The sequence below is a fragment of the Eubalaena glacialis genome, chromosome 7, assembly GCF_028564815.1.
Source record: "Eubalaena glacialis isolate mEubGla1 chromosome 7, mEubGla1.1.hap2.+ XY, whole genome shotgun sequence".
NCBI lineage: Eukaryota > Metazoa > Chordata > Mammalia > Artiodactyla > Balaenidae > Eubalaena > Eubalaena glacialis.
This window is the reverse complement of record NC_083722.1, coordinates 32946389-32962764: the sequence shown is the minus strand read 5'-3', so window position 1 is coordinate 32962764 and position 16376 is coordinate 32946389. Positions and strand designations below refer to the sequence as shown.

Here is a 16376-nt window from a genome sequence, read left to right as displayed (position 1 = left end):
AGTCCAAAAAATAAAAAAAAATAAACTACTATGTTCAGAACAGAAATACTACCATAAGTTTAGCTGGCCAATGGTCAGGCATTGCCAAGGTCTGTGTGAGCGCCCACACTTGAATGGCTGGTGGGAACACCATGCTTTTGAGGCCAGGGTCATAGTTTGAGTCCCCTGTGTTGATGGGTAGACTAAACTCTAAACCCACCATGATGTATGAAGTATAAAACTGAGGGGAAAAAAGACCTGCTATACTATGGATAATAACATTCCTGTGTCTCTCATTGTCTTTGCATGCAAATAACCATCATGATTAGATTTCTTAACATGACTCGACACTGCCATTGGCAATTTCTCTTTAACAGCATTCTCCAGCAGTTACAGAGGGACCAAACCCACACGGTGACACCTGATAAAAGTCAGTTCCGATCACTCAGTGACGCAGTGCAAAGGCTGCTCTCCTACCATGTGTGCCAGGGCTCCATGCCCACGGAGGAAGACCTAAAGAAAGGTAAGCAGGCTGGACCCCCAGAGTGCCACCTTGACACCAGACACCCTCCTAGGGACGCCCTCCTGGGGACTCACGCCACAGGAGAACCAGAGCCTCGTCACCCCCAGATGGTAGCCAGGTTACTGTTTTTCATTGCAGACCTACCTTCTTCCCAATTTACTTGATTTCCCAGTCCATGTTTAGGGTTGTGACTTATTTTTCTCAACATTCTGTGGAGGGATACCCAAATGTCCGAATATTTTTTGGACACATTTGAGGGCAGTGAATCCAGAGCACTGTTTGGACTCTGGCTGCAGACAGGATGGCCCTGGACGAGGTGCTCTGCACGGTGCTTCAGGCACAGTCCTTGCGTTTAGACAGAATGCATACATACCCTGAGCTGCTACTATCACTTTTATGAATTAGATAGATACTGTAGCTCCCAAAAAGCATTCTTTGAGGTTCCAAAGTGAGTCCAGGGCAGGGTCTCTGAGGGGAGTGCAGCAGTCAATCCACTGTGAGCTTCCCTGGGAGGACCAGGGAAGAGCGTCCACATCCAGCATTAAACAGGGATGTGGAGGCTCTGAGAAGAGTGAAGTGGAAAATGTGAGACCTTTGGAGACAGACAGACAAAGGACAGAGCCACAGGACCATGACCTGCGAGATGCCATGGACGAGTTGGTGTCGTTACATGAAACTGGTCTGCCCAGCCCGGACAGTAGGACTTCATTGTCTCAGCAGTTTCAGTTTTTCATGCTGTTGGAAGGAAGTGGAGGCTTAGATCACCTAAACTAGTAGATCATTCTCTGTTCATTGATATTTGCTGCTGATCTGTGTTACGTGGTTTTCTTTTATAAATGATCTTAATTAAAGGCATTATGTTTTTGGTTTCCTAATTAGAGTGAAAATAAGCTAGTATTAAAATGAGTTTCTGTGATCACATTCCAGTGAACAGTGAGGGACAGGAGTGCAGAAGGATGATGTTTAACCAAGGAAGAACTAAACTAAAAAGAGAAAATGGAGGAATAATTCATTTCAGTCCTAAGGAAAAAAGGACCTAGTGGGTGAATTGCACTCTCTTACTTTTTTTTTCTCTCTCTCTCTTTTTAAAGTTGACAATGAATTTGAAACAGTTGCCACTCAGCTCCTAAAAAGGACCCAAGCTATGCTTAACAAGTACAGATGCCTGCTCCTGGAAGATGCCATGGTAAAGTTCCACTACCAAGCATGTTTGTTTCTTAAACTCCACAGGTCACAGCTACTAATTCAGAGAGAAAAACTTCAAGAAATTACATTTTCCCAACATAGTTTAAAAGGCACAGATACTTAAAATTGTAGAAAAACTTACCTTTGACTGAATCTTCTACTAACAGCAGCTGTATTTGCTATGCTTTCCATGGTTGATCACACTCAATCAGTGCTATTGTTTTCCTGGTTCCAAATGAGGAACTAGGGCTTTGGTTACGTAATTTGCCCAACAGCATACAGCCAGTAAGTTTGCAGTGTAATTAGCAGAGCTAGAATACAGACCAGGACCACCTGACCCCCATCCACACTCCGATGCTGTCCACTGCCTCTCACCAACCAGAAGATGTGGGAGAGGACCGGCAACACTTCTGCTGAATATTGTTCAGAATAATATCTGAAAAGATGAGGTGGTGACAGATGTTAAAATTAGTTTTGTCTTGGGAATTCCCTGGCGGTCCAGTGGTTAGGACTCTGTGCTCTCACTGCCGAGGGCTCGGGTTTTCGCCCCGGTCAGGGAACTAAGATCCTGCAAGCCACGTGGTGCAGCCAAATAAAAAAAAAGTTAGTTTTGTCTTGTTTTCAATTGAGAGATCACTAGCATGTCATAAAAATCATGCTTAACAGGGAGATCAGCTCGATGCTTTGTGACCACCTAGAGGGGTGGGATAGGGAGGGTGGGAGGGAGGCTCAAGAGGGAGGGGATATGGGGATATATGTATACATATAGCTGATTCACTTCGTAGTACAGCAGAAACTAACAACATTGTAAAGCAATTATACTCCAATAAAGATGTAAAATAAATAAATAAATAAATATGAATCTTTTGTCATATATTACAATAATAATTTCCCCCAAAAAAAATCATGCTTAATTTTAAAACGTACAAACTGATGGATTTTAGTATATTCACAAGGCTGCACAAGCATCACCACTCGCTGATTCCGGAGCATTTTCAGCACCCCAAATAGAAACTAAAATTAGTTGTTTTTTTTTCCCCTTTGGCCGCACCTCATGGCTTGTGGGATCTTAGTTCCCCGACCAGGGATTGAACCCCGGCCCACAGCAGTGAAAGCACTGAGTCCTAACCACTGGACCACCGAGGAACTCCCCTAAAATTAATTTTAAAGCACCAGATAATTAGAGAAAGGAGTAAGGTATCTCAGAAAATGATGGAAAGACCAAACCTATCTGAGATTTTAGAAGCAGTTCTAAAAGCATACAGACTTTAATAAATTGGTCTCTTACAAGTGGCTTTTAATTTGAGATCAGCTTTGAAAATGTACCTTGAGATATTAGCTGAACTACATTATACACATATGCAATATAGTATAAATATGTATGTGTGTGTATTTGTGTTTACTAAAGCGTATATATTTACAGGCATACCTCAGAAACATTGTGGGTTCAGTTCTAGACCACCTCAATAAAGTGAATATCGCAATAAATCGATTCACATGAACTTTTTCGTTTTCTGGTGCAAATAAAAGTTATGTTTACACTATACTGCAGTCTATTAAGTGTGCAGTAACGTTGTGTCTAAAACAACAATGTGCATACCTTAATTTAAAAATACTTCATTGCTAAAAAATGCTAACCATCATCTGAGCCTCCAGTGAGTTGTAATCTTTTTGCTGGTGGAGGGTTTGAAATATTGGGAGAATTACCAAAACGTGACACAGAGACATGAAGTGAGCAAATGTTGTTGGAAAAGTGGTGCCAATAGACTTTCTCGATGCAGGGTTGCTACAACCTTCAATTTGTAAAAAAACGCAATACCTGCAAAGTGCAATGAAATGAGATATGCCTATACTTATGTATATTAAAACTGTGCCACCAAAGTCTGAAATAGTTGTTCTTATATTGACAATCATTTCTGAAACAAAACTCTGAGATATCAAAAAGACTAACTATCATTTGTGAGAAAAGGACCATTTGGACAGACTTGGACAAATGGACTAATTACTTGGACAAATTATATCTGCCATGAATTTTTACGTTAAATAAGACCCAGAAATATAATTTAAGATTTGATTCTGTACAGGAAAAAATAATTCTAAGGAAAGCCTTAATACAAAACATAATTATAGGGCATTCCCTGGAGGTCCAATGGTTAGGACTCTTGTGCTTTCACTGCCGAGGGCACGGGTTCTGTCCCTGGTTGGGGAACTAAGATCCCGCAAGCCATGCAGCACGGCCAAAAGCAAAACACAACACAATTATAGCATAGCAGAATATAAAGTAAAAGGTCATCCTAATGAAAAGATTTCCCACATATTAAGCAGAGGAGGAAATAAGAAAAGTACAGAACAGTGTGTATAGTTGCTGCCGTTTGTGTGCAAAAATAAAGAACGAAGAACGTAAATTTGTGTGTGTGCATAAAATATCTCTGGAAGAGTTTACTAAACTGCTTGGCACGAGGGTTCCTGCAGGGAGGGCCCTGGGTGGGTGGGGAAGGCAGTGCACAGGGGAGGTGAAGAAGGAAGGCTGACTTTCCACAACCCTTTAGTACCTTCTGAAGTTTGTACCAATGTGGTAAATTACCTTTCCCCAAAAAACACGATTCAAAAAAGTATGTCAAGGATAAACATATTCTCCTTTCTGATTGCTTCCTTTGTCCCCAAAACACAGTGAGCTGTTTGCACTTGTTAAAGGGCATCTGAAATGACTAGGCTCTCTCATTTTCAGCGGATCAATCCCTCTGCTGAGATGGTGATGATCGACAGAATGTTCAACCAAGAGGAAAGAGCTTCTCTGTCCCGGGACAAGCGTCTGGCACTTGTAGACCCCGGTAAGAAACGCCAGAGTAAAAGCAGAGGAGAGCTACCGCCAGGGTTCAGGGACTATGGCTTTGCGGAGACTGTCTGAAGTGACCTTGGAGTATGAAACCTGAAGGTAGATCCTGAATTCTGGGGAGAAAAAAATCCAGAGTTGAGAGCAGGATATGAATACTCTGAAAAGGTTGTTCTGCAAAATCCAAACTGGAATTTTACATTCAGTTAAGTGATTCTTCTTCCCCATTGTAAACTCAAACTTCTCAATCTTTCCCTAGTTTTTGAGAACTAAAGTAAGTCAGAAGCCTTCCCAGAAGCAACTAAACCTCAGCAAATGATTGAGTTTTCTTACTATGTGCAATGCATTGTTGGGGGGGAATCAGTGAAACATGGTCCCTGCCCACAGGCTCTAGTAGATTGTAGTGCTCCTTGTTGGTACTCTTCCCGCACCCTATCAGCTTCCTGCCATTTGCATCTGTGCTAGACTCGACCCACATTCTGCCTTTTAAAAATGAACTCTCTGTACTTCTTTCTAGCGTCTAAAATTTTTAAAATCGAATAACATAATAATTTGTGGAATATCAATTTTTACCCATACTTTTACCATCCTATAAAAGGAATGTTTTTATTTCTCCAAGTTTTCTTCCAGTTATGGTTCCCATTTGCATACATCACTTATAATATAATTATAATCATATGTCATGTGCTAGATATGATTTTGTTATTCTAATTTTCTTCCATTTAACACATCTGAAGTTTTTATCCTGTTGCTATAGTCTTCAAAATAATATTTAATAAATTTTTAATATACTAATTTGATAATTTGGCTAATCCATTCCCCTCCTATTGGAATATTATTTTCCTCTGGCTTTACTTCTATTTTTCTAACACCTTTTCTGATACCTAAATATTAAGGTTCAGCCTTGTGTTTGATGTGGCGTAAGAAATTTTCAAAGAGAATACATGATCCTTATACTCAGTGTAAAGGGAGAGTCCTAAAGAATTGCTGTATACCTAGGAGAATCCTCAAATCTTTCCAAAAAAAAAGAGAATAATGTGAGATATATTTCTGCCCCTTTTTCTTAGAACCTGAAATCCCCTATTGCCATTTGGTGAATTGGGCTTTGGGGATAAACCCTCCTCTTTTGTCACAGCCCCTCAGGCCTGGTGTCACGCGGGCAGGGACATGCTCTGTTCTCCTCTGTATTGTACCTGCACAGTGTTTGTTGGGTGGAATCACCTTTTTTGATTTCAAGGCTGTATCCGCTAGATCTCATATTTTGGGATTTAGTGAACAAATTCATGTTTGTGGCTTTATAGGTATCATCAAAGCTCTATTTCACTTTCATTACTTCCAGAGTGAACATTTTCTTTGCCCTTGCATAACAGCAACCTGCTTCCCTCCCTCCGTACCCTGAACCTCTTAAATCCTCACTAACATTTCTCTCGCCATCCTTGGCTCTTGAAGCCTGGCACAGGTCAGCACTCACCCTCAGACCCGGTTCCTCCATACCCCACTGTCCTTCCAAGCAGATACCATTTAAGGTGCATGTTGACCGTTCGTTTTGTGTTCCTGGCAAAGTGCCACTAGTTATGCCAGGTCCCCTGCCATGTGTTTAGAGGGACTGAAGTGCCATCACCCACAGACAAGTAGTTGTGTCCTCCCCCACCCCCCGCCAAAGCCTCTGTTCAGGGCCTTCTGCTCCAAGGAAGAAACGAGGCTGATACTAACATCTGATTTCTGTTTTCAGACTGTTTCAAAGCAGTCATTAATAAAAAACTGATCATAAACTACAGTAAGAGACCAAGACAAAGTGGAGCTTTTTGCCCATTGAGTTTTCCCATCTGTCATCCAGCAACTCCTTTTTCAAAGAGGTTTAAGCTCGTCTGGAAGCTGCAGCCCCACAGCCTCGGTTCCTTTTAAAGGACGCCCCCCAAGTACTGTGCTTCTGCACATTCCTGGACGTGAACAGCTGACTCGGTGTGGTGGGGTAGGGTGGGGTGGGTTTGCACCTGACCCACTGAGGGGCTACTATCTAGTCCTGTCTCATTCTTTCATTAATGTTCTTTTTGTTCCCATTTCCAGAGGGCTTTCAGGCTGATTTCTGTTGTTCCTTCAAACTTGATAAAGCTGCTCATGAGACACAGTTTGGCAGGAGTGACCAGCATGGCAGTAAAACAACCAGTTCTGTGCATCTGACGGCCAAGGCCCAGAGCAGAGACAGAGCCAAACCAGGCATGGCAGAACCAACGAATCATGACCAATTTCATCTAGTGCCTAATCACATCGTGGTCTCCGCAGAAGGAAACATTGCTAAAAAAACCGAATGCCTCGGCAGAGCACTGAAATTTGACAAAATGGGCTCAGTTCAGTACCGGAGTGCGTCTGAAGAGAAAACCAGCCGGAAAGACTCCGTGAAAGGCAGTGAGTGCTCTCCCGGCCCTGAAGGGCACCGGAAAAACTCGTCCAGACCAGATCACGGTCCTGAGAGCAAACTCTCAAGCCTCCTAGTAGATTCGCACCTGGAGATGACGTGTAATAGCTCCTTCCAGGACAAGACTCTGCGGAATTCTCCAAAGAATGAAGTTTTACACACAGACATCATGAAAGGGTCAGCCGAGCCCCAGCCTGATCTCCAGCTCACTAAGAGTTTAGAAACAACATTTAAGAACATCTTGGAACTCAAAAAGGCGGGGCGGCAGCCCCAGAGTGACCCCACGGTTAGCGGCTCTGTTGAGTTAGATTTCCCCAACTTTTCTCCAATGGCTTCGCAGGAAAACTGCCTGGAAAAGTTCATCCCGGACCACAGTGAAGGCATTGTAGAAACTGACTCCATTTTAGAAGCAGCTGTAAATAGTATCCTAGAGTGTTAATAGCCGCAGTCCTCCCCCACCTGCCCCCGAGACCCCGCCCCGGACAAGTTACATTCTTTCCTGGCAAAAGCAATGGAAATGGTCTCCTGTCTCCAGCCTGCTTGATCTTTCATCACAGCTTATTCTTTCTAATCTCAATCCCATTCTTTGTTTAAGAGCAATACTCGTCGTGGTTACAGGGAGATCCTTTAGTAAAACTGATCCTTGTTAGAAAGCAGTCTGTTAGGCCCTACACATTTCAAGTGTTTTGAAAGTGCTTATAGTCATTTTTTTGTTTGTTTTTGTTTATTTGTTTTTTTTTTTTAAACACTGTAACTCAATGAGATCACAGTACACTAGGCCCTGGGTAAAATTCTGACAATCATAAGTCATTTGAAAAGAACAGACTTATTAAAGAAAATCAAACAGGACTGATAGAAGATACTTTTTAAAGAATATCCCACTGCATCTCCAAATTTTGGCTTTGGGGGGGTCTTGGGGTGTCATGGGCCGGGAGACCACATGGCTCTCCCCTTGGCCGTCTCTGAGCAGTTAGTCCTGGCTGCTCTGCCAGGACCCACGGCCCTGGTGTGAGCACCTGTAGCGCACAAGCAGGGCTTCCTGTTCATCGTTCAAGTGCTTTTCTGATGCTCCCGGAGCAAAACATCACCTCTTCAGCATATCCGCGTTGAGTTTCATCTAGGGAACACTTTGTTTCGAGTTGCGACAGCACGACTTGAGATAATCTCACCAGGCGAAATAAAAGAAAATGGAAACCAGTTAAGTGGCACAGTGTACAGGGGAGGCCGGGATAGAGCCATGAGGAATATAATATGTATATATGTAAAAGCATATATATGTTAACTATTGAGAAAAAACAAGCATTTTGCATTCTATAATTGGATCTAGGCAGCATACAATGTATGTTTTTGTTGGTTGCTGGGTTTTGTTCCATTTAACCTCTCTTTGCACCCCTCCCACAACAAATAGGCAAGCGTCAAAAGTATTTTCATTTGAAAACTATGTTGTAATTTTTCAGTTTAAACGTTAAGGGGACTTTGGCCTTGTTTCTGCTTCTTGTTGTCTGAGAACAGTAGTCACCCCTGGCAGCAATCATTACCAAAACACAGACAAACCAAAGGTAACCAGCCAGCCCACCACTGAGAGGAAAGATCTGAGACCCGGGATTCCCACTTGAGAGCCAAAGGACATTCCCTGCCATAGTTTGTGTTTGGCTCATGTTCATGTTCGTGAACGTGACTTATTGCTTTATTTATTTATATTTTTTTTCAGGGCGCTTTCCCCAGTTTCCTTTCTTGTATACCTGGCCCAGGTCATCCTGTTTCTGTTGGCACTTTCATTCTCAATGTCATTGTAACCATCAGTATCTCCTAGCATTGGGAAAGCTACATATGGTATTTTGTATGTACCCTCTTACATACATGTGTGCGTGCATGTGTCTGGGCTGTTCAGATCCAGAGGTCATTTTGGCGACAGTGTGTACACACTCACCCTCCCTGTTATGTGCACGGGCTCTCATTTATTCTGTCCATCTCTCTGGCTTTAGAGGCGCACCCACTGGTCTTCACTCTAACATGTTGCCAAGATCCGCTTCTGGCCATCCCCAGAATGGGGATGACCCCACTGTCATCATGTTGGGCATTTCTCTTCCAGGTTGGCCTGCAATGGAAAGGAAGGCTTCTGATTACTAGAAAACACAGTAACAGAAAACCTAGACTCTCCCTGCCCCTTAGTCCCCCCAAACAAAGAAACCCTGTGAGACAGCCAGTCTTCACAAAAGCAAAATACCTTCTCCCCACTCCCACCCCTGAGCCAATAGAAATTGGAAAATCTGGGCCATTTTACGGTTACCATGTTTTCCTTATTTGTGCCAATGTCCAAGTTGCAGATTTCCCCTTCTTCCTGTATTGTAACATATTAGAAAGATAAGTTGGTATTGCCAGTTGGAACTTTCTGTTTGGGTAGCCCTGGCGTAACACCCTGCCCTGAACCCCATGATTTCATAGGCTCTTCTCTTAGGGCTCATGCTCCCCTAATTCCTAGCAAGACTTAAAGATGGTCCCTCCTGATCAAATTCTTCTCATTGTGGAAATTTATGCCTAGAAGCCTTCACGGAGGCTACTAACGAGTTACATTAATTACTGAATCAGTGGAATTCTTAAGAGACAAGATAAGCTCCATGTACATTTGTCACCTCTCTTTCTTCCCTACCCTGCCCTGCTACCCCAGTCCCAACTTTTCGATATACCATCTTAAAGGGTTTTTTAAGCCTTGACACTTGTCTAGAAAACGGAGAGCCTAATTTACCAAAATGAAACTTGTAAATTTTTGTGTCCTTGTATGTAAGTTTACTTTTTATGGAGGAAAGATTCTAGATAACGACAAATGACGATTACGAAATGTATTTTACTCCTGTGATTAGGTCATAACTCGCATGTCGAGGCCCCTCTGGTGGAGGGTGAGAGCTCAGCCTCGGATGGCCAACATTCAGTTGTTCAGATTCATTAGTCAAAGTTAAGTTTTAGAGCTACTCATACTCAGTAACAAAAATCATTTTCTTTCTTTTTGTTTTTTTTTCTGTTGTTGTTGTGGAAAAGTGTGAATTTGTTATTAAGCATTTGATTTTCTGTGTCCTTAAGTACTGCCTAAAGATAAAGCAAATTTTAAACTGGCAATTACGAAAAGGAACTATTTTAGCGCTGAAGAATTTAGCAGACTTTGTTAGATTAGGGAGGCCTTACAGACTGACTTGACTTAAAGAGGACGCGTCACTCACTGTCAGTGTGGTGTGGGCTTTATTTGCTTAAATACCTTCATTTGTATAGTATGTCTCACTTGAAATTGCTTTGTATACATTTTGTAAAAATATTTATAAAATGTTTTGTAAAAAAAAAGTATAACAAATTGCAGTTTATTTTGTTATGTTGGATAAATACTGTTAAAAGAAACCAGTCAGTAACTATATTGTTAATCCATGGTTAGGAAATGTTTAGTTGGAGATTACAAAATGAAACAACCATTGCAATACAGCCAAAGATTTGGGAAAATGTGCAACTGTGATTGTCTTGATTTTGCAAAGAGGAATGACTGCTTTTCTCAGAAGAAAAGCGTAAGTAAATGTCCAGTGGGAGTTCTGTTATTAAATACCATTACCAAAGAATACCCCTGCCAGTGAGGGGGTAGGATTTTAATTGATCAGCCTTTCTAAACAGTTACAAATTAAACAAAATTGGTCAAGGAGAAAGTTTAGTCATGAACATCTCTGGCCTCCCTCCCTGCTCCTGTCACATGGGCCCTTAACTAAGGAAGGAAAAATGAGGTCATTTAAAAGTTAGATAAATGTGCCTCAATCTGCAGGAAGTTTTCTTTAATCGTTACATTTCTTTTGTTTCTGCAGGAATGAGAAGGCTAAGGGATAGGTAAAAAATGAAAAAAATAAAGAACTATTTTACATAAAACTTGTTCCAGAATTAACATGTTTCTCTTTGGATTCACACGTTTGACCAAATTGTAACCTTATCTGTAAAATCAGCCCCACTAAGCCCTTTTGAGTTCCTGCCCTCACAAGTGTGACTCTACCCAAATTGTTAGGGAAACTAACAGAGGGGAAACTTCCTGGGGTAAGGGTATAAGACTCCTTAAATTTTCCTTTGGGGCCTAGAATTTATACTTAGACTCCCTACTTTATGGTTTAATTGCTCTCCACCACCACCAATAGGTAGTAGCAGTCAGGATATCAGGATTCTTCAGTAATCGATATATAAAGTGGAAGTTGTCCTCATACAACTAACAGAAGTTAGAATAATTATGGCTAGAATAATTACATCAATGGATGGATCCCTTAATGTCTTTTACAGTGGTGTCCTGCTGTCAAGCTTCTCTCCTTGCTAAGGACAAATGTGTGTCCAACATGACGCTCTTGCCCCTCTTCAGGCCATTTGCAATGGGTGTGCCCCATGAATAAAGAGTTAGAAGGATCATCTGGCTGCTTGATTAGGATCGGAGTCTGTGTGTTCCGCAGAGGCACGCCCAGAGGAAAGACCAGGCACCTTCTCCTAGGATGGTTAAAGCCCTCAGGCCTGTGTACAGGAGGCCATGTCCCAGGAGAGGGGCCCTAGCACTGCCTGGTGTGGAGAGAGTAGCCAGGGTTTTACTGGGGGGAAAAGAATGGGAAAAGAAAGAAACTCCAGTGTCTGGGGGCACTGAAACAGCATTGCTCAGGCAGGACTCGAGCTCTGCTGTTCTCAGGGGGGGCTGAGCCCTGGATCTGGGCTCTGGCTCTGCTTCAGCCTTTGTGCTCTGAGACGGAGGATTCCTGGGTGTCTGGCATTAAAGCACTAAACTAGTGAGCAGTTTACAGGCGCTGTGCTAGACACTAGGAGTCTACAGATCATTCAGGTATGATTTCTACTCTCAGGGAGCTCAGTCTAGAGAGGAAACAAGCACATAACTAACTACATTTCAAGAGAGAAGAAACTGGGGCTAAAATTCTTCCAGATTGCCACTTGGTAGAGAGCTGCGACCTATATTCCCGTGCCCCGCTTATTTCCATGGTTCTTAGTGAAATTTCCTGAGGTATGTTTGAGAAAAAAAAGTATGACACTTTTTGCAGGAATGAAGATAGAGGAATTTTATAGTGTTAACTACGTGGAGAAAACTGGTTCAGCGGACACAAATTGTAGAAGCACACTTGCAGTATAAAGTGGATTCTGTAATGTAAACAGCCTGTATGTACACTGCTGCAGGTAAAAGGCCTGTATGAGTCCCTCATCTATATTCCTTTTAGGCATGTGCTGGAGCCTGGCCTTTGAAAACACTTTCAAAGGTGAGATCCTTAGGGAAAAATCGTGTCTGTGAAGGTCAAGGAAAGCAGTACAATGCGGGGTGGGAGGCGGGCGGGTGCAGAAGGTGCCTTTGGCAGCAGAATCTGGAAACAGGTCCCAGGACTTCACCTAACCCATCATCAGACACCTTTGTGCAAGCTACTATCAGCCTCAGCTTCCTTGCCGATAAACTAGGAAGACTTGTCCCGACCCTCCACTTCTTAGGGTGTAAAATGAAGTCTTACTGAAGAAGTGTGGAAGGTAGGAAAAGCTAATGTTCCATTATCCCCGAAATAATTCAGAAGAGGTTTGGGTTTTTCCGTTTTGCGTTTATTCTTACCTACTGCACACTGTCTCCTTCCTACCCTAGCTCTCCTGTGTCTACCCTTGACCCTCAGAAGGCTGCTGCCCTCCACCTATTCTCTCCTTTTTCCTTCTCATTTTTGCTCCCTTTGCTCGTTTTTCATCAGGATCAAAAGCTGTTGTCCATGTTGTCTTCCCTAACTCCAGGCTCATCTGGCTGCTCTTTGCCACCTGCCTCCTGGTAACCCATGTCACTCTCTGAGGAAGCAACAAGGAAAACTTGAAGCAAAACGAAGTCAACTGCAAGAAGAGTCATAATCCAAAAAAGAGGTTTGGGGCAGATGGGAAATTGCAAATTGAGCTCCCTTTTGGGTGTGTGGGGTGTGGTGGTTTTGCCTTACCGAGAAGGCATGGATTCCAAATAATCCCAAAATGCAGACAATACTGAAATAACTTATTGTGGGATACGTTAGGAAAGGGATCCTGGAGTCAATTCAAAGAACCACAAAATGTTGGTCCTGAAAGGAGTCTTTAAAAAAAAAGTATAGTCAAGTGGTTTCTAAAACAGGCAAATCACAAGAACCTAATTACCCAGAGAGCACTTTCTTTTTCTTAATTTTTTTTTAATTTTTTTTATTTGGCTGCACCGGATGTTAGTTGTGGCACGCAGGATCTTTTTTTTTTTTAATTTTATTTATTTATGTATTTATCTATGGCTGTGTTGGGTCTTCGTTTCTGTGCGAGGGCTTTCTCTAGTTGCGGCAAGTGGGGGCCACTCTTCATCGCGGTGCGCGGGCCTCTCACTATCGCGGCCTCTCTTGTTGCGGAGCACAGGCTCCAGACGCGCAGGCTCAGCAATTGTGGCTCACGGGCTTAGTCGCTCCACGGCATGTGGGATCTTCCCAGACCAGAGCTCGAACCTGTGTGCCCTGCATTGGCAGGCAGATTCTCAACCACTGCGCCACCAGGGAAGCCCCAGAGAGCACTTTCTTAAACTAATACATAAGTGATAAACAAAGGCAAAGCACAACTGTAAGTCTTCCTCCCATTCCAGGCCCCACTCCCATTTCCCAAAAATAACTCCCATCAACTCTTTCTTGTACATCCTTCCAAAACTGTTACATACATCTATAGCCAAGAAACAAAAGCAACAAAACAACTGGGAACTATTCTCTTACACCCTATTCTGTATCTTGCATTTTCAAATGTAACCAAATATCTGGGAGTTTTATAGTCAGGATTCTTTGGTTTTAAGCATCAGAAACCAATCTGCTTGGTTAACCAGCATAAAGGAGTTTTATAGGAAGGATAAAAATTAAAGGGAAGATTGAAGAACTTAAAGGCTTGAGAGGGACTTCCCTGGTGGTCCAGTGGGTAAGACTCCAAGCTCTCAATACAGGGTACCCGGGTTTGATCCCTGGTCGGGGAACTAGATCCTGCATGCATGCTGCAACTAAAGATCCCACATGCCACAACGAAGATCCTGCGTGCCGCATCTAAGACCCAGCACAGCCTAAATAAATAAATAAATAATTTTTAAAAAAGGCTTGAGAAAGATAGGAATAAGAAAACTCCAGGAGGTCTTAGGTGGAAATCCTTAAAAGTTTCCTCCTTTTCTTCCATCATCACTCTGCTGACGATTCAAAACCTGGAAGAGAGGGTCTTACGGAGAAGTGGGAGGAGTTGAAAAGATCTTCCAGAGACCCCTTCAGTTTATGTATTGGGAGGGCAAGTGTGTTTGGATTAGATACCCCACCTTCCAAAGACTGTATGCAATGAGGGAGCGATCAGTCCACAAGAGAAATGGGGATGGATGTCAGTGGGCAAAAAAATAAAAAATACTCCCCATCGAGATTTCGGGACATAAAGACCTACCTCACTGCGTATAATTGCATAGTCTTCCATAAATTGTGTAACCATTCCCTAATGATGGACAACTGAAATGGTCAAGAAAAAAGAGAACGGAGGCCTATGAGGACAGGCTAAAAAGAATAAGATTCTTGAGGCTGTAAATGGCCCTGCCCCATTCTCATTCAGGAATGTCAGTTAAAAATCTCATGTCTTGCCCAGGGCCCAGGGCATATGCTCAATGGTCAGTAAGCATGTTTTCAGTTAGTGAACATGTTTGGGTTCAAGAGGACTCCGTCTCTCTTCTCTCTGGATCAGTCTGGTGGAACGATGGCTTTCACGCTGAGAATAAGTGCTCTTCTAGCACCATCTGCTGGCATTGGAAAGCCTTTCCTGAATCCCTGCCTCCGAGTCTTTCAGCCAGGAGTATTGTATTGTTAATACCTCTGAAATACCTTCAGTACCGCAGAACCTACCTTTTATCTGTAGACAGGGGAAGTTACAAAATGTTTACTTTTTTTGTTTCTTGTTTACTATTTAATGGGCACTTTACAGTTTGCCAACCTTTCTGTTTTTGCCTTTCCACAAAGTAAGACGCATGGTGAGGTGCTGAAAGAGCGAGTAAAAATGAGGCTCACGCCATAGCCTGTGACTCTGAAGACTATGTAGACCTTTGACATTTATTCATCAGCTACTGAGCTCTGCGCAAGGCACTGTCTTTCTGGTTGAACTAATTACATAGCACATACCAATACGATGCCTTGAGCTTAAGATGGTTAACAAGCCCCTGCAGGTGCCCATTGTTGTGAGAGGTGCTGTAGAAGATTCAGAGAAGTATGTGACAAGTTCTCGGCCTCCAGAGAAGCCAGTGTAATCAGGAAAACAAGCCAAACAATATAGGATAAAGTCTGTGGATATGCCTGTAAGCACTGTCAAAAAATGACATTGCCTTAGACCTTAAGAGAAATATACATACTGTGCTAGACATTTGGCAATGTCTGGAAACATTTTGTTGTCACCACTGGGGTGGGGATGTTACTGGCATGCAGTGGGTATAAGCCTGGGATGCCGCTAGACATCCTACAATGCACAGGACAGCCTCCGTTACAAAGAATTATCTCGCCCCAAATGCCAATAGTGCCGAGACTGAAAAACCTGTGCTAGACTCTTAGGATCAGTGATGAGCAAGGCAGGCATGAACTCTGCTCTCCTAGTATCATGGCGAAGAAATGTTAAAAATATAACAACTTGCTGAAGGAATTCAGAAGGATAGAGCCTACTCAAGAACCCTGCTGGTCACAGACATGAAGCATCCCCATCACTTTAAAGCATGTTTAAAGTGCAGAATATCGACCCCCGCCCCTCCTGAATAAAAAATGTGCATTTTAACAAGATGCTCAGGTTACTCCTATGCACATTAATGCTTGAGACGCGCTGCTCTAGAGGTTTCAGAAAAGACAGGACGGGACTCTTCATTGTTTTATGAAGACCGGGAAAGAAGGAAGCATATGGCAGGTGGTAAGAGCTGTATGAGGGAAGGTCCTGATTTGGTAAGTTGGAATTTCTAGTTTTCGGTTCAGCACCAATAATAATTAACAAAATGTTAACTGCTTACTGCCAGACTTTGTGCTAAACGCTTTATATGGAGTAGTTTATATAACTCGCCTAAGGCTATGGCAAGATCCATCATTATGTCCATTTAATGGGTAAAGGAAACTAAGGGACGACAGAGGGATTAAAGAACCCTCAGGGACCCACTGACGGAGCCAGGCCGACAGAATCAGATTTGCCTTTTTTCACCGTCCGAAGTAGTCCATATACACCTCCACCTACACGTGAGAGCCAAAACCACAGCCCGAGCTCACCCCACCCAGCCAAGAAAACGTGCAGCCCAGCGAGCGGAAACTGGAAGAGCAGCTCCCACCCCCACCGGAGGTCGGTGCATTGTGGGAAGCGTTTCGTTGTTTGTTTACACCCCGGCCTCCAGCATTATGAGAGTACAGCTGGAATAAAAAGGACTGTGTTTT

The 16376-nt window shown here is 42.9% G+C and overlaps 1 protein-coding gene across 1 annotated transcript in view; it reads left to right on the top strand.

The window, feature by feature from the left end:
* The window catches only part of BICRAL (BICRA like chromatin remodeling complex associated protein), an 81140-nt gene extending 70772 nt beyond the window's left edge, over nt 1–10368 (top strand). The window contains exons 9-12 of the mRNA XM_061196207.1: nt 357–502; nt 1594–1688; nt 4416–4518; nt 6588–10368. Of these exons, the coding sequence (XP_061052190.1) occupies nt 357–502; nt 1594–1688; nt 4416–4518; nt 6588–7375 (1132 nt within the window). The 3' untranslated portion in view covers nt 7376–10368. The remainder of the gene's footprint in view (nt 1–356; nt 503–1593; nt 1689–4415; nt 4519–6587) is intronic.
* The last annotated feature ends 6008 nt before the right edge of the window (nt 10369–16376 follow it).